The 22230-nt window shown below is 38.3% G+C and overlaps 4 protein-coding genes across 4 annotated transcripts; 1 reads left to right on the plus strand and 3 right to left on the minus strand.

Moving 5' to 3' along the window:
- Positions 1-1055: 1055 nt before the first annotated feature.
- Positions 1056-3346, minus strand: LOC122287292 (UDP-glucuronate 4-epimerase 3). Its single transcript, XM_043095478.1, has one exon. The coding sequence runs from the start codon at positions 2727-2729 to the stop codon at positions 1413-1415; it is 1317 nt and encodes a 438-aa protein (XP_042951412.1). The 5' UTR covers positions 2730-3346; the 3' UTR covers positions 1056-1412.
- Positions 3347-6222: 2876 nt separating this feature from the next.
- On the minus strand, positions 6223-10782 carry LOC122287308 (3-phosphoshikimate 1-carboxyvinyltransferase 2). The gene is made up of 8 exons (XM_043095479.1): positions 10257-10782; positions 9293-9537; positions 8712-8865; positions 7593-7807; positions 7400-7517; positions 7090-7300; positions 6771-6832; positions 6223-6679 (listed from the first exon to the last, which is right to left on the minus strand). Exons 1-8 carry the CDS (start codon positions 10599-10601, stop codon positions 6461-6463), a joined length of 1569 nt encoding a protein of 522 aa, XP_042951413.1. The 5' UTR covers positions 10602-10782; the 3' UTR covers positions 6223-6460.
- Positions 10783-13288: 2506 nt separating this feature from the next.
- Positions 13289-14506, plus strand: LOC122287324. The gene has a single exon (XM_043095480.1). The coding sequence runs from the start codon at positions 13400-13402 to the stop codon at positions 14141-14143; it is 744 nt and encodes a 247-aa protein (XP_042951414.1). The 5' UTR covers positions 13289-13399; the 3' UTR covers positions 14144-14506.
- A 2740-nt stretch (positions 14507-17246) lies between these two features.
- Positions 17247-21125, minus strand: LOC122287340 (transketolase, chloroplastic-like). Its single transcript, XM_043095481.1, has 7 exons — positions 20544-21125; positions 20054-20144; positions 19833-19938; positions 19440-19722; positions 19090-19238; positions 18772-18925; positions 17247-18538 (listed from the first exon to the last, which is right to left on the minus strand). The coding sequence occupies exons 1-7, from the start codon at positions 21051-21053 to the stop codon at positions 17579-17581; spliced, it is 2253 nt and encodes a 750-aa protein (XP_042951415.1). The 5' UTR covers positions 21054-21125; the 3' UTR covers positions 17247-17578.
- Between the last annotated feature and the right edge of the window lie 1105 nt (positions 21126-22230).

Consider the following 22230-nt stretch of genomic DNA (forward strand, 5'->3'; position numbering starts at 1 on the left):
TAAGTAAATAAAATATTAAAAAAATTAAAATACATAAAGCATCAAATGAAGTATCAAAGTAGCATTATTCTAATGACAAATACCTTTCTTTCCTGTCACTGATTTTCTGTTAAACTACTGTAACTATAGCTAGTATTACTATTTTGCTAAATCTTTGGCTTATCTGGTTATCTATGCATGAAAACATGTTACTGTTCCTTTGAACAGAAGGAATGTCAGGTTGGGGAAGGAATTAGCAAGCAATAAAAGAAGTTGCTACGTCCACATATCATTTTTACACATAATCTTTACCGATCACTTTAATTTTTTTTTTTTTCTTTCACCATTTTTTAAAATTTTTAGATTTTTTTAAAAATAAAAAAAATTACATATTCATTTAAAAATATTTACTTAATCCCTAAATAAAAATTAAAAATAAAATTCAGCAGATATTTGGTGAGACTTACCAACAGAATCTGACTATGGGTAGTGTAACCCTAAAGTTTCATTTTTCTGAAAATATAAAACTTGCAAAGCAATCTCTTACACTACAAGTCTACAACTAGGGATAAGCATCAAAAGAGAAAACTGCACGCTGCAGTGCATCAGGATCTGTCGTAAAAGACATCAATTAGATAATGAGCAACATGCCTCCCACCAAACACAACTTTTCTGAACATGAAGTTAATGCCAATCCAATGAAGAAACGGCCATTATATTCATTTATATTGATTCTGCATGAAACTCAGAATCCCATTGGAAAAACAGTAGCGTGGTTCGAAATGCCAAATACAAAACGGATAAAAATGTTTAGAAATCTCTGCAATATTCATAGAAGCTCAAATCAAGCCATCTCTATTTATGGTGTCTGAACTTGGGAGAGAAGTAACAATTCCAGCTTTAGACATAGAAATAATTATTTTCCCCACAATTCTCAAGTCAGCTTTAAAAAAAGCCTCGTCTCTAATATAAAAGTTACTCATAACTAAGTAATCAATCTGGAGGGGATATAAACACAGTAAACATTAGCCATATCAGGATGCATCTAAGTAATGACCTACCAATGATACATTAAATAAAGTTCAAACTATCGTGTGAATCTTATTAAATTGCACAAAAAATTATACATGTCTGCTAATCAGCATATGCTCTATCAGCCATGAATTCTACAATGCCGAAGCTACAGAAATTACCTAGGAGAGAAGAAAAAGATGGTCCTAATTTTCTTTGATACACAGCTTAGGAGTCCCAGCAAACAATGTACCCAGCCACAAAACTTCTCAATGTAGGACATTAGGTTCCTCATTATATGGCAACATTAAGATTTACAAAAAGAAGATAATCGTACGCGGAACATTGAAATGTTAAAAAAAAATCATAAGAATCATGATGAACAGAATTCGAGGATCCTACCACACAATCAAAAGAATTTGTCAGCCGGTGGCCATTTTACCACCAGAATGATAACTGAGATACCATCTCACAAACTTCTTCAAACCCGTCTGCAGATCTGTAGTGGGCTTATAACCAAGTTCCCTTTGAGCCAGGCTGATATTGGCGTGAGTAAACTGAACATCCCCATTTCGTGGCAACTTCATACTATGTCTCTTGGCCCTCACTTTCAAGAGCCGCTCCAAAATGCTCACAAGATCTGAAACCGGCACAGGTGAAGTATTCCCCAAATTGAAAATCCGCAATTGAGCCGGGCCCCTCTTCTTCCCACCACTCCCAGTGCTCTTCTCCGCGGTATCCAATGCTGCCAAACACCCTTTCACAATGTCATCGATATAGGTAAAGTCCCTAGCAACCGTGCCATGATTAGGCGCTTTAAAGATCGGGATTGGCTTCCCCCTCAATATATCCCTCGTGAAAAAGAAGTACGCCATATCCGGTCTCCCCCACGGACCATAAACCGTGAAAAATCTCAACCCAGTAAGCGAAAGGCCATAGATATGATTGTAAGTATGTGCGATTTCTTCACCGGCCTTCTTAGTAGCCGCATACAGGCTAGCAGGCTGGTCAGTTCGGTCTCTTTCCGAAAATGGCACCTTAGTATTAAGTCCATAAACCGAACTGGACGATGCCCACACTATCGCGGGCTGTGGGTTAGCGGATTTACAAACCTCTAAAAGATTAACAAGGCCAGCAATGTTACTATGCACGTAAGAGCTAGGATTTTCAATGGCATACCTCACTCCAGCTTGAGCAGCCAAGTGCATCACATGGGTAAATGCCACAACCTCAAAAAGCTTATTCAATAGCGCTGAATCATTGATGTCTCCTTCAACAATGAACACGCCGGTGCGCTCCAAATGCACTTGGCGTGCTCGTTTCAATGAGGGATCGTAATAGTCGTTGAAATTATCGAGTCCGAGCACGCCGTCTCCGCGGCGCTTGAGAGCAGTGGAGACATGGGTTCCAACGAACCCAGCAGCTCCCGTGACGAGCACCGATATGCCGTTACGGGAGCGAACACGGGCGGAATAGCGGGCCCGTTTTTCCCAGGCGGGTCCGCCCCAGTTGTAGGTCCGAGACGAGCGGCCAGAAGGATCGGACGGTAAAGGAGAAGGTGAAGGGGCTCGGAAGAAGAAGAGCAAGATCAAGCCCAAGAACACAAAAGACCAGAAGGTGAGCGTGGTAAGCGATGAGTGCCAGCGATGTCTGTTAGTGAACAGGGATTTGTCCATCTTGAGTTTCCCGGGAGTTGGGGGAATGTTCTCGAGGTGGGACATTGGCTTCAGCTGGGACATTTTCTCGGGAAAATGTGGGAAAATGCCCCAGATAAACGGAGGCTCTTGGTGATCTTGGGATTTGGGTTGGGAATGTATTAGGGTTCGAGGAAGGATTCCCGTGGCGATGGTGTTCAAGATAAATAAAGTTGGGGGGGGGGGGGGGGGGAGAGAGGTTTGGTTTGCTTGGTAATGGTGTTCCCAGCTCTTTTTCTGCGTATGGAGGGGAAGGGAATCTTTCTGGTTTCTTGGAGGGATGGGCTGCTGTGTCGGTGTTAGTATTTGATTTTGCGGATGCTTACGGTGAGAAAGGTCAAGAACTTGAGTTGGATTAAACGCAAAGCAGAGAGAAAGTTCAAAGTTGGAGTAAAGTAATGGGAGGATGGGAAGTGATCAATACCTCATTGACTGGTATAGGATCATAATATTAACTAGGAGGAGGAAAAGAACACCAAAAGCCCTCTCTCAACGGTGAAGTATTTGTCAAGTGTGGTGGGAATCAAAGGGGATGTGCTATTTATTAGATGAAATTTAGAGGCCAATTACGAAGGGGTTTTCCGGGTAATTACTAATTACTCTCCGGCCTCCTATTTCCAGTTGTTTTCATACGCAGTTTCCCCAGAGCATTGGAAGATGTGAGAGACTGACTCCCGGGCCTTGGAAACTTCGAATTTGTCCAATTAATTGTTCACTTTTATAAAACTCTCGTCTCGTATCGTTTAAATTATTATTATTTTTAAATATTTATATAAAATAAAATAAATAATTTATTTTTTTTAAATTTTAATATAATTTTTTTAAATTTTAATATAAAAATAATATATTTTAATAATATTTTATTCAACTTATTTCAACTCATCTTATCTCATCTCTAAAAACAAATAAGGCTCATTCTTTTCTATAAGTTTTAGTATCGAATTGTCATTATACAAGTGCCGTGTAATTTAAAAAAAAAAAAAAATTAATATGAGACTAATATGAAAAAAAATAACTTTTTAATCATAAACCACACTCATTTTCAAAATAATTACGCGGCATTTGCATACTCTACGACTAGACATAGCATTACTCTTTAGTTTCAAGGGATGCTAAAGACCAAAGTAATTTCAATATTGATGTGACATACTGTTACGCATCTTTTCTTTTCTTTTTTTCCTCTCTCCCCATGCATCTCCCTTCCTTTACTTTTTATCTCTTCCTTCATTCTTAAGTGGTTGCCAACCATCACAAATGGTCAAAAGACGGCGACCGTTGACCATGCAAGCTGTTGACTTTGATCTTAACCATCTTGGCCACCTAGCAGTGGCCACGCACGCACGTGGTGTGCACTCCTTTTCCTCTCTCTTTCTCCTTCTCGGGTGGTTCTCGATTGCCACAGACAGCCAAAGAACGGTGGCTATCAACTATGCAAGCCATCGACTTTGATTCCAACCACCACGGCCAGGCAGAGAAAGAAAGAAGAAAAAAAATAGAGAAAAGACATGGCACAAGCGTATCACATTAGTGTATGAAATCTGTTTATGAGATTTTTTTATATCTATATAGTGTTTTTCTTTAATTTTTTATTTTCTCATTTTTTTTTCCTTTTTTGAAACATTCTTTTCACTCACAATTTTTTTTTTCATTTTTATAATGATTAGTAGAAATGCACGATAAACTTAAGCTGAAATGGAAAAGAAGCGAAGCAGGCATGTGATGTGGGTGAATCACACAGCCTAACATAGCAGTTTTCTTCTTATGAAAGATTTGTGGGACTCAAAATGAAGAGTAATATTGAAGAAACTATAACCCAAAGTTGTGCCCTCACATAGCCCTACCATATGCTCATCATTAACGTATGCCACTATTCCCATAGCCCAATATGTTGCGGATCGAAGGAATATTATCCCAATTTCCAAGAAAAAAAAAAACATTCTGGATTTTAGAATTTTAAAAATTCACATCTTCTTATTTTTCTCCATATTTCATGAAGATAAAATGATATTTACAATTCTAAAATACACAAATCACATGCATTTATTTTTAAAAAAGTTGATAAATTTAAAACTTGCATGAAAAAATCTGACATCATGAACCACGCTTTTTTTTTTTAAAAAAAGAATGCATGAACTTGCACATTTTAAGACCGTATATAACATTATTTTAATAATAAGTTATTGTTATTATAATTAATATTTAATTTATAATTAAATTTTAAATTCTATTAATTTAAGTTAATGTGGCAATTAACCCAAAAATATATACCTAAAGGAAGATCGGTGGCATTGACCATATAAAATTCAAATAACATATCTAGAGGCTTAGAAACTACAACTTGTTTTATTCAATAAACATAACATGGTATGATGGTATCAAACTTTCCTTTTCTTTGCTTCAAATTCTCAGTTGCCAATTGCGTCGTTGTACCTTTGAAAGAGACAATGAATCTACGAATGAGTTTTTTTTTTTTTTTAAAAAAGAAAAAGAAAAAAGAAATATAAAAATAAAAAATGTACAATCTGATAAAAAATAAAAATAAAAAATCAGAAGAAAGCACGTACTAATAATGGTTATTTGATCAACAATCTGGCATCGTGTTCAACGCTTTGGGTGTTGATACAAGTTCCACCGGGATAAACGATTTCATAGATTCATATCTCATAAAGAAAAAAGTTACTTAGCCTCCGGTTTGCCTAACGCACGCCACACTCCTTCCACGTCACGGTTTATTATCAAAATAAACCGGGTTGCCCTTTACTCTGCTCCCTACGCGCTCTCTCTTCTCCATCACCCCTCAATCCGACGCCCTCACCTCAGGCTCTTCTCCCTCATCTTCATCTCCCCCTAAATGCAACTACCCTCTACCATTACTGTGAGACTCTTCTCTCTCACCCATCGCCCTTCACGTCTCTCTCCCTTGAACGAAGACCCATTTCTCTCACCCCCTCCAATTCCGACGAATTCCAAGACCCACCCATCTGACTCACTTCCTTCAGCCTCTTCTCGCCATCCCCGAAGGCACTTTATTTTTATTTTTCTTTTTAATCTCTACCTTCCAAAATGTCTCGTTCCTTCCTTAGTTTTGTGTTTGTTAGATCTATGTTTTCTCTTTTTAATGGTTGCTGAGTTTGGATATATTCTCATCCGAGAATGACATAAATTTAGTAGTGATGCCGGGACGGGGACTGAAATCGTGCCGAAACCGTGAGGCTGGAGAACCCGCACAAAAATGATGCACCCAGAGGGGAACTTTTGTTCCACTGTGACGGAGTGATGAACCCACCCAGTTCCCTAGTGATGCCGGGGCGGGGAGAGGGTCAGGCCGGCAAAGGACACGAACTGGGAGCGTGGAGGAGAGAACGCGGGGAAGAGTTCTGAAAAAAGTGAAGACGAACCGGGGGAGGAGAGGAGAAATTGAAATATTCTGATCAAAACTCGCGTTTTAATTAAAAAAAAAAAAAAAACCACGTAGGCTGAAGTGCTAAGGTTGAGTGAACAGTGGGTGGTTGTGTAGTGTAACTCATCTCATATAATATAGATACAAACACCGAATATTCCACTATCATACTCAAGTCTCCTAAAATAATAGATCCATAGTTAACGTTACAGTCTCACAAACAAGCTCAATTACCCAAAAACAAACTAGTTATTGGAATCTTGACTTACAAATATAAATCATCAAAAATCACAAAGAAATATAGAAAAATAAGGGGAGTTAGCTCCCTGCTTCTTTTTGTTTTTCCTTCCACACATTTTTTGTTTAGAAGAGTTGTTCAATGCTTTGTAAACCTCTGGAGGACTTCAAAGTAGTCTGGGAATGTTTTCTTGGTGCAACCAGGGTCCTTGATGGTGACATTAACATCTCCACAGGCAGCAAGTGAGAATGCCATGGCCATTCTGTGATCGTCGTATGTGTCTATAGCTGTCACGTTGAGTTTCTCTGGGGGCGTGATCACACAGTAATCTGGTCCTTCTTCAACTGTCGCTCCCAGCTGAAATATCAAGCCCTTATGTTAATGCAAGGAAGAAATTTGTTAAGGTGCAGGGATTTCAAATGTACAGAAGGCCATGAGAGACTTTTACCTTCCTGAGTTCTGTGCAGACGGCCACCATCCGTTCTGTCTCCTTTACTCTCCAACTTGCCACTGGAAAATTAGCATGCCGAGAGATCAAAAGGGGTTGTTTTGTACAAAAATTTAAATCTCAGAAATGTGTATGACCTAGACCTAGAAACAATATAACGTAATATGAAACCAGCTTAAAATAGATACAAACTAAGTCATTGCAAGTTCCATCAACTGGAGATGAAATTTCAAGATGCTATGCATTTACCTACACTGCCACTAACAACTAGAGACTAAAACTCATTTTCTCATGCCCCACGGTAAAAAGGCCAGCGTACCATCTCTTATGGCAGTGGGTCCATCAGCAAAAAGGGCAACTACAGCAAGAGTCATGGCAACATCTGGCATTTTGTTCATATTGACATCAACAGCTCGCAAGTGTTTTCTTCTCGGAGAATCTCGTGGTGGTCCAGTTACAGTGACACTGTTCTCCGTCCAGGTAACTTCAGCACCCATCTTCTCAAGAACTTCAGCGAATTTGACATCTCCCTTAATTAAGGAAAAGTATCGTAAGAACATAATGAGATTTGGCCTATCTAAATGTAACATACATACATTGGCTAAACTAGTATTGGCATAAGTAATTACCTGCAAACTGCTTGTCCCACAACCTTCAACAGTAACAGTTCCCCCAGTGATTGCTGCACCAGCTAGGAAGTAACTAGCACTTGAAGCGTCACCTTCAACATAGGCATTTCCAGGAGACCTAATAATATCATATAATTATCTCAGACCAACCAGCTTTCACAAACTGTTGCAATTCTATGCTAGAGAAACCTACTTGTACTTTTGACCACCTCGGATCAAGAACCGATCCCAGCTATCAGTATGTTCTACTGTGACTCCAAATCGTTCCATCAACTTCAAAGTCATCTCAACATATGGAATGGAAATCAGTTTGTCAACTATCTGAATTTCCACATCTCCCAAAGCCAAAGGAGAAGTCATAAGCAAAGCAGTCAAGTATTGACTACTAATTGACCCAGAGAGCTCCACCTGCAAATGAAGACACAAAACGTAAACTAACATTGGTAAAGTTGGCTCGATCTTTGCAAACAACAACAATCCAGAGGCTTAATTTGACACGATAAACTAGAAGGTAAAGTCAATGCCAGGAGCTAGAACTTCAGGCATTATATTTAAGTAAAAATTTCAAGTTTTAATATCAAGGCTCATTTAAGAAAAAGAAAATCATAGACAGGAAAAACTCTACCAACATCTTTGTTTCCAGAAATTGCAAGAATTGAAGAGTATCTATTATTTTCCAAGAAAAGCCAAAGGATGGCAGGTGGATGAGCTGAAATATATACATGAATTCAGTTTTCTCATTTTTAATTTGATAGGTTCAATTCTTTTGTATTTCTGTACATAAATAATGGACGCCTAAGAGCTTCAAAAGGCTTTCAAACAGCAATAGGCCACAGCTCACCCACAAGGTTGCAAACTCATTTAAGTCCTTTCTTCCAAGATAAAGGCAAAATCACTAGTTGAAATATCACTGTAGTCATGCAACCTAATGTTGCTCAACTCAGCATAATGCCTATCGCAGGACAACACGATACTAGTTGGTGTCTTGTGGTTACCTATGTGGCAAACATTCCTCTTTCCACACAAAAGGTGCAATGACTACTTGAAATCTCACAGTACTTCTGCAGAATCATGTCTCTTGCATCAGCACATCAAACTTTAAAGCTAGGTTGCCACCATTGTTTTTATACCTCTAGCTGTAAATATTGATACCAGACTTGAGAAGACCTTTGGGAATGACAATGCTTTCTCCAGTATCCCATATAAAGGGGTAAAAGGGAATGGCGACAGTATATTAAAAAACATTAAAGTACCAATTACACGCAATATTTTCTTATACAAATTGCACATATTATAATAAAAACAACCTCACCTTACCCCCTGGAAGGCCTCCCTTTCCAATCACTCTCACAGGAGGACAGTTTGTGCCAAGAAAACAATCAGCATCGGCACCAAGCTGCTTAAGACCAGAAACCAAATCCCCAATTGGTCTCTCTCTCATTCGGGGCACCCCATCAAGTACATAACTGAAATGTATTTAATAGTATAAAAGGGTCAGTGTAGGGTACATCAAATGGCACAAAATATATAACGTGATGCTGCGGAATAATTTTGTGGAATCAAGGAGAACACTCCTGGTAGTGCACTTATCTTACAGAATTTATTCAAAAGTGAGCCTTTAATAAATAGCTCAATAAATAGTCACATGCCATCGAAATGAAATGAAATAAGACAAGAAAAACACTCCAAGAGATCCAAATAATGATACTCTCATCAGCAATAATCAAAGTCAACAAATGCTTAGGATTTATTCCAAATGGTTGCCACCATACAGGAGTCCTAAATTCTTGTGGATATGCCAACTCTACAGCAAAGACAATATTGCATGAACATGATACACTGCTTAAGTTATATTCATGAATGAGAATGTTCAAAAAGAAAAATCAGACAGACCTTGAATTTCCACCAGCAGCAACAACTGCAGCTGTCAGTGGACGCATTGCTGTTCCTGCATTTCCAAGGAAAAGTTGAATTTCATCCCTCGATTCTTTGCCCACTGGAAATAGACCACCGCAACCTTCCACAATTGCTCGTTTAGCTGCCTTGTCCTCTTCGACACTTAGCCCAAGTGTTCTCAATGCACCGAGCATGTAATGAATATCATCGCTATCTAACAAGTTGTCTACAACAGTTGTTCCCTGGAGAATAAACAAAAATAATTATTAATGACTGCCAGCAGACTGCACTGAGTAAATAATTACAATAAGAATCAATTTACAATCAATAACTCGATGCAACTAATTTTTTTACCTAAATAGCTACCAAAAAGAGATAATGAAAACAAAGATTGCTTCAAGTTTTGGAGGAAATGGCACGACTTTGTAGACCTTCCTAAGAAAATAATAATGTATTTATAACCCAAGTCTATAAAGGGAATAACAGGAGGTGAAATACTCTTAAAACCCTTACACTCGCAACACCCACATTTTATCATGTGTAAGCTCAATCTATATACTAAGAATTTAAATTAGCCCAGAATAAGGGAAAAAGGCCTTAACAATTATCCTCTTTCCTCGCTCGTTTCCAGGTCCAACGGGAAATTGTTGCAAAGTACAAGTGCACAACCAATATATCGAAACAAAGACCTATCTTCAAACCAGGAAAATAAGTCCTTTCAGTCAAAGTAAAATCCACATTCCCGAAGTCATCGACATTCAGAAATTAGATTCTTCCAAAATTCTTATATTAGGCTCACAGCAAAAGAATGAGATGCACAAGTAACTAACTAACGGAGATGCAAATAATTTTTTTAAATTTCCAGTAATTCTCCAAACGAATATATATAGCCCAAACCATATTCCTCCACTGCAAAGAGAGAAAAACTACAGCTACCCACAAGACCGCGCCGATTGTATACCTCAGAGAGAGCAGCCAGGAGCAGAATCCGGTTTGACAGCGACTTGGACCCCGGCAACTTGATAGCACCAGAGATCTCTTTGATGGGTTGCAAGACGATCTCGGGCGCCGTGGACGGCTTTTCTGCTGTGGCAAGCGAAGCTGAGACCGTAAATGTACCAACTCTACCAGTACTAATCATGCACGCATTCTTGTGCTTCAAAGTCAAAGAATTTTTGGAGCCGCCCAAGAACTGTGACCTGAAAGTTAGAGAATCCAGAGATTTGGGTTTGTGGGATTTAGAATTATTGAGAAAAACTTGGGTGTTATGAGATCGCCCATTGCAGATTCTACTAACTTGAGCCATTTCTCTCCCTCTCTCTCCCTAGTACTCTTAACTCTCTCAAATGGGATTTGCAAGAATTGGAAGGTGGGGGGCTTTTGTTGGTGATGGTTGTTGTTAGATTGACTCTCTCTCTAAAGTGGAAGGTTTACCAACCCGACTCTGCCACCAGAAAATCGGTAAATGGAGAGAGTGATGAAATTATTTGGTCGAAAAATAGTCTAATATAAGGGGAAAAAAAAATGTTAGCATAAATTTCATACTGCGCAAAAATTTTATGCACCTATAAATATTAGATATAAAACTCAAGTGATGAGTCTATTTTTGGTCTGTTTAAAAAAGAAGTGTTTTATCTTATTTTATTTTATTATTATAATTTTTTTAAATTTTTATTTAATATATAATAAATAATTCAATTTTTTAAAATTTTAAAATAAAATTAATATTAAAAAATATTTTTTTAATAATATTTTATTTAATTTTAAATTTCAATCTCATCTTCACTTTAATCTTTTAAATATTTTATGGTCTTCTAAAAGTAAATCATGAAGAACATCTCTTTTAAAAATAATGAATATCCTCGACTTATGCCATGACGGATTGCAGGTTGTGCTTGAAACACGTGGTGGTTGTAACTTGTATTTGTGTCTTTCTTTTTATTGGTTTGCAAAGGGACTATGAACAAGGTACAATTATCGATGGGGTTGTTGGGAGATTGCTCCGGATGGGGTTGGTGGTGGTGGCGGCACCAAATTGCAGTGTCACTTTCTCGCACCAAACCCTTTGGTGGGACCCAATTTGTATTAAATCTAATACAGAAAGACCTATAATTATTTTTAAATATTATTTATAAAAGTTTAGAAATATGATACTTAGTTAGAAAATAAATTATTATTATTTTAAATTTTGTATATAATTGTAATGAATATTACAGTAAATTTACGTTTGATTAAACAATTCAGAGATATTTTGTTTAAAATTAAATAAAATATTATTATAATATAATTTTTTAATATAAATTTTATTTTAAAATTTAATAAAATAAAATTATTTATTATATTTTATATAAAAATTTTAAAAAATTATAATAATAAAATGAGATGAAATAATTTAGGTAACCGAACTAGCCCTTGGCCTTGCTTACTAATACACGTTACATTTTATTTTTTAGTGCCTACATCGTAAGATCCACGTTGTCTCTTAATGAAATATATATGAGAGATTTCGCATAAAAATTTCGTTGGATTTTTTTAGGCTCGAAAAGGTTCTCGCCAGTGATTTTCTTTTTTAATTCTTGACAGTTTCATATGAGACCAAGATCCACATCTCGACAGTTGAAAGTTAGTTAAATTCGATCGGTTTCAATTCAATTTTTATGGATCTCAATCCAAGATTTCCCTCCTGAGTCATCCCTATGATCAACGTTTAAATTTGGTGTAGGGTATACTTATGGGTGTTAAATGCTTCCCAAATTCTGTCCATATAATATACACTCGGGTGTAAAATCACTCTTAGAGTATTCTTATTGAATTATTCAAAGTTAAATAACACTTTTGATGTCTCCATATTGAAATAATTATTTTTTCATTATATAATAATAAAATAATATAAAATAAATTTGATTTTGACTATTCACATTAAATCCCCACATTGAATGATTCATTTATTCATTATATAGTAACGGGTAATTAATAATTAAAAAAATATTTATTTTTTAATTATTAATTTATTTTATTTCATCATATTTTACTATTCTATTTATTAGTAATCATATCTTAATTAAATTAGTATTCATGAGTAATATGAAATAATAAAATAAATATTTGCTCTTTAAACAGTAATAAGCAAATTTGGTTTTACTTTTTCATCTCTAATAATTAAATGAGATTCTATTTTTACATTTAGATAATCCATTAACGATACTCTTAGAGGTGGACAAAACTCTATAAAATTAATAAAAAAAAAATGGCCATTGAGTGTTGAAATCGGCCAAAGCTAGTAGTGAATTATATAAAATAACGTTATTTAATTTAAATAAGTTATACGGCATCATTCATTAATACGAGTAGAAAAATAAATCAAAATCACATCGTTTGGCTTAGCCAAACAACGTCATGTTGGTTAAGGCTTTGGCTCTCGGCTCTCCCTCCACGTATCGGAGGTTCCACAAGTTGCTCCTGTGTCTTCTTGTCCTCGTCACTACCTTGATAAGTTCAAATATTAAGGTTTAATATTTTTTACTCCCAAGCTAGTCCCGTTGGCCATCTCTCGCGGTTGTTGTTGATGGCCCAAACTGATGAGTCGATCGTAATCCAGTTGACGCCGGACCGGATGTACTCTACCTTCCATTTGATCAGTTTAGTTAGTTCGGATTATTCAAAATAAGCGACGAGTCAATATTAATTATTCTATTTACTCAAATATATAAGATTGATAATTTCTATGTTTGAAAACTAAATATTGCATCTCCAAATTATTACCTTGTATTAATTAGTACCCTAAATTAGAATGAGTGAATTTTTCTCTTAAGGTCTTAGAATATCAAATTTTAATAATTTTTATATGAAAATTAAGAAAAGACAATTACTCAATTGATTCAATAGTTCATGATTTGAGAGGCTTTTAGATGCAGGCTAGACTTGGGCCTCCAGATCCAAGTCCACTTCAAACAAATCCATCTTAACCACGTCCATCAATCAGACACGGGCTGAATTTCTTTCACCCGGTTCAACCAGGCCGGTCTTCTCAAACCGCCCGTTCCCAGGCAAAGATTTCGAATTCCTCTTCCCAGGACTAGGTTTGTCTTCGTCTTCCTGGAATCCATGGAGTCTCTTTCTAGATTTCACAATTGTCACCAAACTCTATACCTCTCTCTCAGTCACCGTCGTCCATCATTCCCCGAGCCCATCTCATCTCTCTTCCTCAAAATCCCATCATCATCATCCGTCCGATCTGCATCATCATCGCCATCGCCATCATCGTCATGGCCGGAGCCAAAACTCGCACCCTCTCAGACCCTCATGTCCCTCTTCAGAATCACCTTCCCGACCATGGCCTCCACAGCCACGGCAGCATTGCTCTTCACTCTAATGCGATTCGACCCCAAAACCCTCGTTGTTCCAGCGTCCACCCTAGAACCCAGCGGAGAGAGCAGCGGTATGACTATTAGGTACTTTGACCTTAAGGTAAAGATGAAAGTTGTAGACTACGTGATTGAGGTGAAACCCGACGACCAGGCTTGGCACTTGCTGAAATTCCAGATTCGTAGCTATAGTCAAGAGCTCGACTCCGCCAGATATGGGTTCCAAGAGATATTGGCAAAAGACTTATTATGCCACAAGGCCTATTCTTGCAACATTAGGGGGTGTTTGGAAATGGCTAATGAACTCAAGGACGTGTCCACGGATATCGAGGTGGCCATGGAAAATTGCACCTACAATGATATCAAGTATTATCTGAGGGATTTCAAGGACTTGGTTGCCCGAGTGAAGGATTCGAAGGGACAGGTGTTTGGGGCATTGGCATATTTTCAGGAGCTGGAGCAGGAGGAAGACAACGAGTCATAGTAGAAAGCACTTGTTTCGATGCTTGATGGTTTATGAGGACTTCATTGCTTTTGTTTACGTTTGGTTAATGGCTTTGTTCACATTCAAACAAATTATAGTTGGCATTCAAACAAATTAGAGAGAGGTCTGAGGTGGAGTAGTTTTTTGTGAGTTGTTCACCCGTATCTCTCAATTTCTGGGGTAGATGATAGTTAGAGGTTGGAATTTATCTATACTAGTTACTTGGGAGCGGAAATAGTTACATTTCCGGTTTTCTCTTTAGCTAAGGGCATATCTGTAGATCGAAAGAGTTTAACGAGTTAATATGTCATCAAAGCACACTCGATCATTTGGAAGTTGAATACGTTCCCAGCTTTGGTTGTCTCTGCCTTCTTACTTTTTTTACTTTCCTTTTTTCTTTTAAATTAAGTAATACATCCCTATGTGCCTATGTTGTCCTTCAATTCCGTGTTATCATTTCCATCTTAATTCATTGAATTATTAATTTATTACGAGTTTGTTGTTCTTACAAAATTCAAGCACTTGAACTACTCTGAAGCCATTTTTTCAAAGTTGTGGGTGCAGAAATGGGGGTGGAAGACTGGGTTTATCAAGATCATTAAGAAAAAAAGGTTGTGGAGGAAGTTTGAATAAGGATTAGATTCTATGTGATGAGTTGGTGGGAACGAGGTCAGTTCCTTAGCTGGAAAGCACTCTGCTTGGTGCTAACTGGTATTTGATTCAAGGGTAAGCTAAGCCTGCCAATGGCAGGCCACTTGATAATAGTTTCCACATGACAAGTAGTTTGAGCCTGGGGAAGTAATGCCTATGCGAGGAGCATAATTTGGCTATGTTACTCATTGTTGAGCTTCTTGGAAGAGACATGCATTTGCAGGCCCGGATGGTAGTTTCCCTTTGTGTGGCCATGCTAAACCAGATGACCTCCATTCAGGTAAACTATCCCTTGTAGGATGAAATTTTTAGTTACAGAAAAATATCTTTTTCCATCCTTCTGAAATCCAAGATTGTATACTACTTTTTTATGAGATCCAATCCAACCTAGGTGTACCATCCGACAGACAATCTTACTGAAGTTATAAAATATGAAACATTTGTTTTAGGTAAGAACAGGTATAAAATAACTTGGAAGTTTTTATAGAATTTGTTACTCCCAGAAAGAAGCTCGCATAGGAGTTTGTTGTAAGGAGCTAAAATTGTGCTGGAAGTGAGGGTTTCCGTTCCAAGTACACTGCTTGCTGTGGCTTCCCATCAAGAACTTGTAAGTATAATCATTCCTTGATGCACTGCAAGATCAATGCTTCCAGTTCCAGCATACCAAACATATTGGTTCAAAAGCAACATGTTGATATATTAAGCGAGTGCTATAAAGTGAATTTTAAATTTGAATGATGAACGACTTCCCGTTGTTGCTATGTTTTTGTTTTTCCGTTTCCGTTGTTTGGGCTGGGCCCATATCATGAATGGCTTGATCGAGGGGCCTTTGATTTGGACTTCGGGCTTAATTTGTTCTGTCCAATAGCCATTAATCCAGAGGGTGTTCAAATAACTGGCCCCCGAATGAAATGGAGAGTTGGGCTTACATTATTTTTTGTTGAAAAACTTTTCAAATGCTCAGAATAAAACACAGCTATTTTTTTTTTTCCTTTTCACTGTAATTAATTCACAAATCCATGTCTAATCTAACCATTTGCAAATTTTGTCAAATACTTTGCTTCGTAACTATAATCGAAGCGACCAAGCATCCGTGAATGGTTGGTGAACAGCAACCGATGCAACCCCTCTCCTGTTCCACCTCACTGGCTTTTTTTTTGGGGGGGGGGGTGGGTTTTAAAACAACCGAAGCGACCAAGCATCCGTGAATGGTTGGTGAACAGCAACCGATGCAACCCCTCTCCTGTTCCACCTCACTGGCTTTTTTTTTTGGGGGGGGGGGGGGTTTCAAACAACCGATCTCCGCATTAAATTGATGTCAAAACAAAGAATTGAATATGAGTTATGATAGATACAATCGTGGAATGTTTAAGTGCTGTGTAATCATTTTAAATGGGGGGGTTCAAACAACCGATCTCCGCATTAAATTGATGTCAAAACAAAGAATTGAATATGAGTTATGATAGATACAATCGTGGAATGTTTAAGTGCTGTGTAATCATTTTGAAAAAGATATTTAAATCAATTTTTTTAAAATAATTACACGGTACTTACATACTCTACGACTACAATTATCATTTCTCATTGAATATTATTGTCAAAGTTCGTCATTACCTAAATTTGTGAAGAGGCAAATTCTTTTCCTTTGATACCCGTGTAGCTAACAACTTGACCAAGAACTATCCATGCATGCCTATCTAACTATATTGGAAGTACCCAACAACATTGTCACCAAATTGTTCTCAACATAATATTGCTTGCTTATCAAATAATATTGCATATCACCTTGAATTTCGTGATCCCACATGAATAGAGTCTTAGTAAAATTGAGAGAGAGAGAGAGAGAGAGAGAGAGAGAGAGAGAGTATGTTCGATCTGCTGAATATGCTGATATGCTCTTTATAGTGTGATATTTTCTACAAACGAACAGTTACAAACTCAGCCGTCAATTGCCCCCGGCGGGAGGAGAGTGGGGTTGTAGATATTGGAGGAAAGGTACGAACTTTTTCTAACATTCTGGTGCATTTGAGAAGAAGCATTTGGTCATGGATCACAATATGGATAGGTAAGGCTGAGGACTGGATCTCATACAACAACCAGAGACTTAGCAATAGGTCAACATCTTCCCTTCCCCTTGCCCTTCCCCCTGGGTGGACCCCATGAACACCAAAAAAGTTTTAGCACTGCTCCTAACTCCAGAGTTTATCAAACATTAAGCTCCAATCCATGACTGGGTAGGTCCCATTCATTCATGAAGGGAGTGGATTGCCCCGCTCTTCTCGAATGGCTTGAAACGATTGTCCGATCCGATTCATGACGTTCTCGTGGCGGGGCACAAAAACCCCTTTTCGTTGATAAGAACTATTTGTCTATTTAAAACAATTGTTAACAAATTTACCAATCAACCTCAGATTGATAAATGATTCCAGATCCTCCCACACATACGATCCAGTTACTTCAAAATGTAAAATAACTAGAAATGAAGACGTCAATGTATGATCATGACCCTCTGTAAAATCAACCCACATAACATTGCCAAACTCAAGACAGGTCCAAGAGTTTGTTACAAATTCACGAAAAATCGCAAACTCTACTTTCTCTCGTTTAATCTTATGCGCTCCATTAAGCAACCATTACAACAGATGAAAATTTAATCTTGCCTTTTATTGTAACAGAAGAGACTGTCAGGAAACAGATCTCCCGGGAATTGCCTCCTCACGGTAATCACCAACTCAAAACCAAATTGCCAAACAGCAAGTTTTGGTGACACAAGACTAACCAAGCCTAGATAAGTTCTTTAGCCGCAGCAATAACAGCCTCGGCAGTAAGACCATACTCTTTGTATATTCTCCCGGCCGGAGCACTTGCCCCAAACCGGTCAATTCCTATTGCCTTGCCTTTGCTACCAATAATCTTCTCCCACCCAAATGTTGATCCAGCTTCAATGCTAACCCTAGCTGACACAGCTGCTGGCAAAACACTTTCCTTGTAGGCATCTGATTGCTCATGAAAGAGCTCCCAAGAAACAAAGGAAACAACTCTAACAGCTTTCCCTTCCTTTCTCAGCTCCTCAGCAGCCTTGGCAGCAATTTCCAGTTCAGAACCAGTTCCAATCAAAATAACATCTGGCTTGTTACCCGAAGAATTGTCGGTAATGGTATAGCCACCCTTTTCAACTCCTTCCACGGAAGTACCAGGAAGGTTGGGAAGCTTCTGCCGAGAGAGGGCAAGAATAGAGGGTCTCTTCCTGTTAAGGACTGCAACCTTGTACGCTCCAGCAGTCTCATTTCCATCTGCTGGGCGGAGCATCAATATATTGGGCATTGCCCGGAAACTTGCCAGGTGCTCTATTGGCTGATGGGTCGGGCCATCTTCTCCAAGCCCAATTGAATCGTGGGTCATAACATAGATAACTCCAGATTCGGATAAGGCAGAAATCCTGATAGCTGCTCTCATGTAGTCAGTGAAAACAAAGAAAGTAGCACAGTATGGAATCAACCCAGGGCTGTGACGGGCAATGCCATTGGAAATGGCTCCCATGCCATGCTCTCTAACACCAAACCTAACATTGCGTTCTTCTGGTGTGTTCTTTTGGAAGTCCCCGAACATTTTCAGTAATGTCATGTTGGAAGAGGCAAGGTCAGCACTGCCACCAAGAAAACCAGGGAGAACCTTTGCAAGGGCATTAAGGCATTGCTGAGACAGATTTCTGGTGGCATCGGCAGGGCTCTCTGGAGTATATGTCTGGGAAAGAAAAACCAAAAAAAAAAACATAAGATAATCTATGCCATCCATATGCAACTCTTCTTTGTGAAGACTACCAACTGGGGTTAACAGATTATAGACTCATTGAAAAATAGAAGCTAATTATGTAATCAGATGTGGCGTATAACACTTTTCAGATTAACATTCATGCTCATTTAAGAATGATGAAGTGTAAGGAAGCAGAGCAACCAAAATGATCAATTGTTACTTACAGGAAGTGCTTTATCCCATCCAGCAGGTAGTTCACCACTAATGATAGATTTGAGCTCTGCGTATTCATCCTTGTACTTCTTACCATATTCAGCAAACTTGGCATTCCATGCAGCTTCAAGAGCAGCACCATTGGGGACATGGCGGCTCCAATGCCTGAGAAGAGCCAAAAAAATTGAGTGATACCATATCAACCCTAGTGGCATGGCAAACAATTTTTTTGTTTTTTAATAATAGTGGTAATGACAAACAATGATAAATACATCTATGCATTCTCACTACTTAAAAAAAAAAAAAAAAACAAATCCATGAATTCTCACTTTTTGACGTCCTCAGGCACATGAAAAGGTTCATATGGCCATCCAAGGTTCTTCCTGGTAGCATCAACTTCCTTCGCACCTAGTGCACTCCCATGTACACTGTATGAGTTTGCCTTGTTTGGAGACCCAAAACCAATAGTTGTCGTCACCTGTGAACATCAAATGAAATAGGGAGCCGAGTACATCAAACTCTATCAGGTCGCTTGAAGATGTTCTTTTAAAGACCTTCAATAAAGAACGACTTCAATGCATCACTAAATCGCTGACACCTAAATTCTGCATGCTTCTATAGATTGCTAAGGAAATGGGCGTGAGAGCCAATAAGAATCATCATATCAGGAATATCTAACCTTGATCAAAGTGGGCTTGTCTTTTACAGTCTTTGCTTCCTCAATGGCAGCACGAATTTCATCATAGCCAGTGTTACCATTCTTCACCAAGATAACGTGCCAACCAAGACCCTCAAAACGGGTCTCAACAGTCTCAGTGAACGCAATTTGTGTGTCACCATCAATAGAGATGTGGTTGTCATCATAGAAAGCAATCAACTTCCCGAGTCCCCAGTGCCCGGCAAGGGAGCAAGCTTCATTTGAAATCCCCTCCATTTGGCAACCATCTCCCAGTATAGCGTATCTAGAGAAAACAAACAGCTATACTTCAAAATCAAACAAGACAGAGGACTTTAACTTTATATACGAAAATTTAAAAATAAATTGCTACGAGATCGAGATAGTTATTATTACGTGTAATGATCAACGATCTCATTGTCGGGTTTGTTGAAACGAGCAGCCAAGTGCTTCTCTGCAAGAGCCAAACCGACAGCATTGGCAATACCCTGGCCAAGAGGGCCTGTTTAGAGTAAAAGAACAAAATAGAGATAGGTTAAACAGCTAAGACAACGCTACTCAAATGAACAAATAGAATAATTGATCAACTAAATAAAATTTGGAAACAAGCGTCTAACCTGTAGTGACTTCACAACCAGGGGTCTCAAAGTTCTCCGGGTGTCCGGGGGTTTTGCTTCCCCATTGACGGAATTCCTTCAAGTCCTCTTCCTGACAGTGGATCCCAAGTATTTCATTTAGAAAATAGAATAAAAATTTAATCTCACCTACACAGGCCATAAGTGATGCAAGAATAACGACCAGAATCTAATTTTACAAAAAGAGTTCTATCAATAGTTGAAACACGCGAGCTACACACTAAATAACAGCCAACTTAAAACTAAAAAGTACATCAAATTAAAAAGACAGAAAATAAATTCAGCAAACAGACTGGCCGTAGCCTTATTCCCTTTTTGTGACGAACACAAAATACAACCGTATTCATAAAACCTTGTCACACAAACATATGATCAAGCCAAATCCAGAGAGAGAGAGAGAGAGAGAGAGAGAGATTCTCACTAATTTCATGAGAGATCCAAAAAAGAAGGTGAAGAGAGCAATATAAATCACCTTGACACTGTCGTAGCCGGCTAGGTGAAGCAGAGCGTACTGGAGCATGCAGCCATGGCCCGCGGACAGAACGAAGCGGTCGCGGTTGAACCAGTTGGGGTTCTTGGGATTGTACCTCATGATTTCGTCATACAAGATATGGCCCATTGGGGCGCAGCCCATGGGCAAGCCCGGGTGACCCGAGTTCGCCTTCTCCACGGCATCGATGGCCAGGAACCGGATCGTGTTGACGGACTTCTCCACCAACGAGATCTCGGTAGTTTTGACGGCAGTTGGGGTCCCGGTAACGGAGGCTCGTATCTGACAGTTCGATTCGGCGAATTTTCGGCGGCGGTGGAGGACTCGGGTCGATGGCTTTGACTGTGAGGATTTGAGACCGGAGAAGGTGGGGATAGAGTGTGGGGACAGGGAGACCACGCAGTCGGATGATGATGGGTTGGAGCCATGGTGGTGAGAAATGGCTCGGGCCAGGAGGGCCTGGGATAGCGTCAGAGATGAAGTGGACGCCATAGCTGCAACCTCAGAGAGAGAGAGAGAGAGAGAGAGAGGGAAAGGTACAAATGGAGAGCCTGAGTTGTTTTATTTATCTGTAAAGAGGGAGGACTATCTCGTCTATACGTCAGAAAATGATGACAGGTAGGGAGAACTGACCGTTAGATTCAGAAGGGAAGACATCAGATCCGTTGACTCTGGGTAGGAAGTGCTCTGCCTTTCATTTTTCTGTTTTGCTAACTTCTTCTTAACACAAACAATCTCGCAGAGTCGTTAAATTATAAACGTCGCATAATTATTTTAAAAAAGTGTGAGGTTTATAATTAAAAAATTAATTTTTTTATATAAATTTTATATTAATTTATTTTTTTAAATGACTATACATCATTTATATAATTACAATTATAAATATTATTTATATTTTAATATAGCATATCCGGCTCCTTTCTTTTAAGAGCGACGTATTAGTTTTTAGAAAATTTTGCTTTTGAATGGGTGTGGAGTATAAACTATTGTTGTTGATGGAGCATAATTTAGTTTATAAAAGAAAATTTATTGATTTAAATTTTGTAAATTAAATCTTATTACATTAATGATACGCATAGTGTGTTCTTTAAATCATTTTAAGAATAAAATAACTCTATTCGCAAATTGGATTAATTTTTTTAATAAATATAAACCAAATACTCTAATGGAACCTTTATTAAAAACAAAAATAAGTTTACCGGATTCATAGATGTATTTTTCCTTTGATTTATTAAATGGTTTTAGAGCTATAAATTATAGAGATGTAGGAATATTCAAGACAAAAGTATTAGAATATGCTAATTCTTTGGCAGCACTGCAATTTCTACAATAAGAATGACTGGTGGTAGCATATTTAGATGTGGCACTCAAAGAAACTCGACTCTTAAATGGGTTTTTCTTTTTATGTATGTTTTTTCAAATATAGCATGGAGGAAGTATTCACCCACCTGATTCAACAATGATTTTCAGATCCACTAACAGTAGCGGCAATAAGTAGGTGTCGGTATTGTTGTCAAGAGATGAAATTTTAGAGCATAGGCTGTTCCGGAAGATGGTTTGAAATATATTGTTCGTAAGTGTACCATGTCATTTCTAAATTGAGAAATCCTTGGAACCGGTCGAGCTGGTTTTACTCAAATAACAACCGGCCAATAACATTCCAACACGT

The sequence above is a fragment of the Carya illinoinensis genome, chromosome 1, assembly GCF_018687715.1.
Source record: "Carya illinoinensis cultivar Pawnee chromosome 1, C.illinoinensisPawnee_v1, whole genome shotgun sequence".
Classification (NCBI taxonomy): Eukaryota; Viridiplantae; Streptophyta; class Magnoliopsida; order Fagales; family Juglandaceae; genus Carya; species Carya illinoinensis.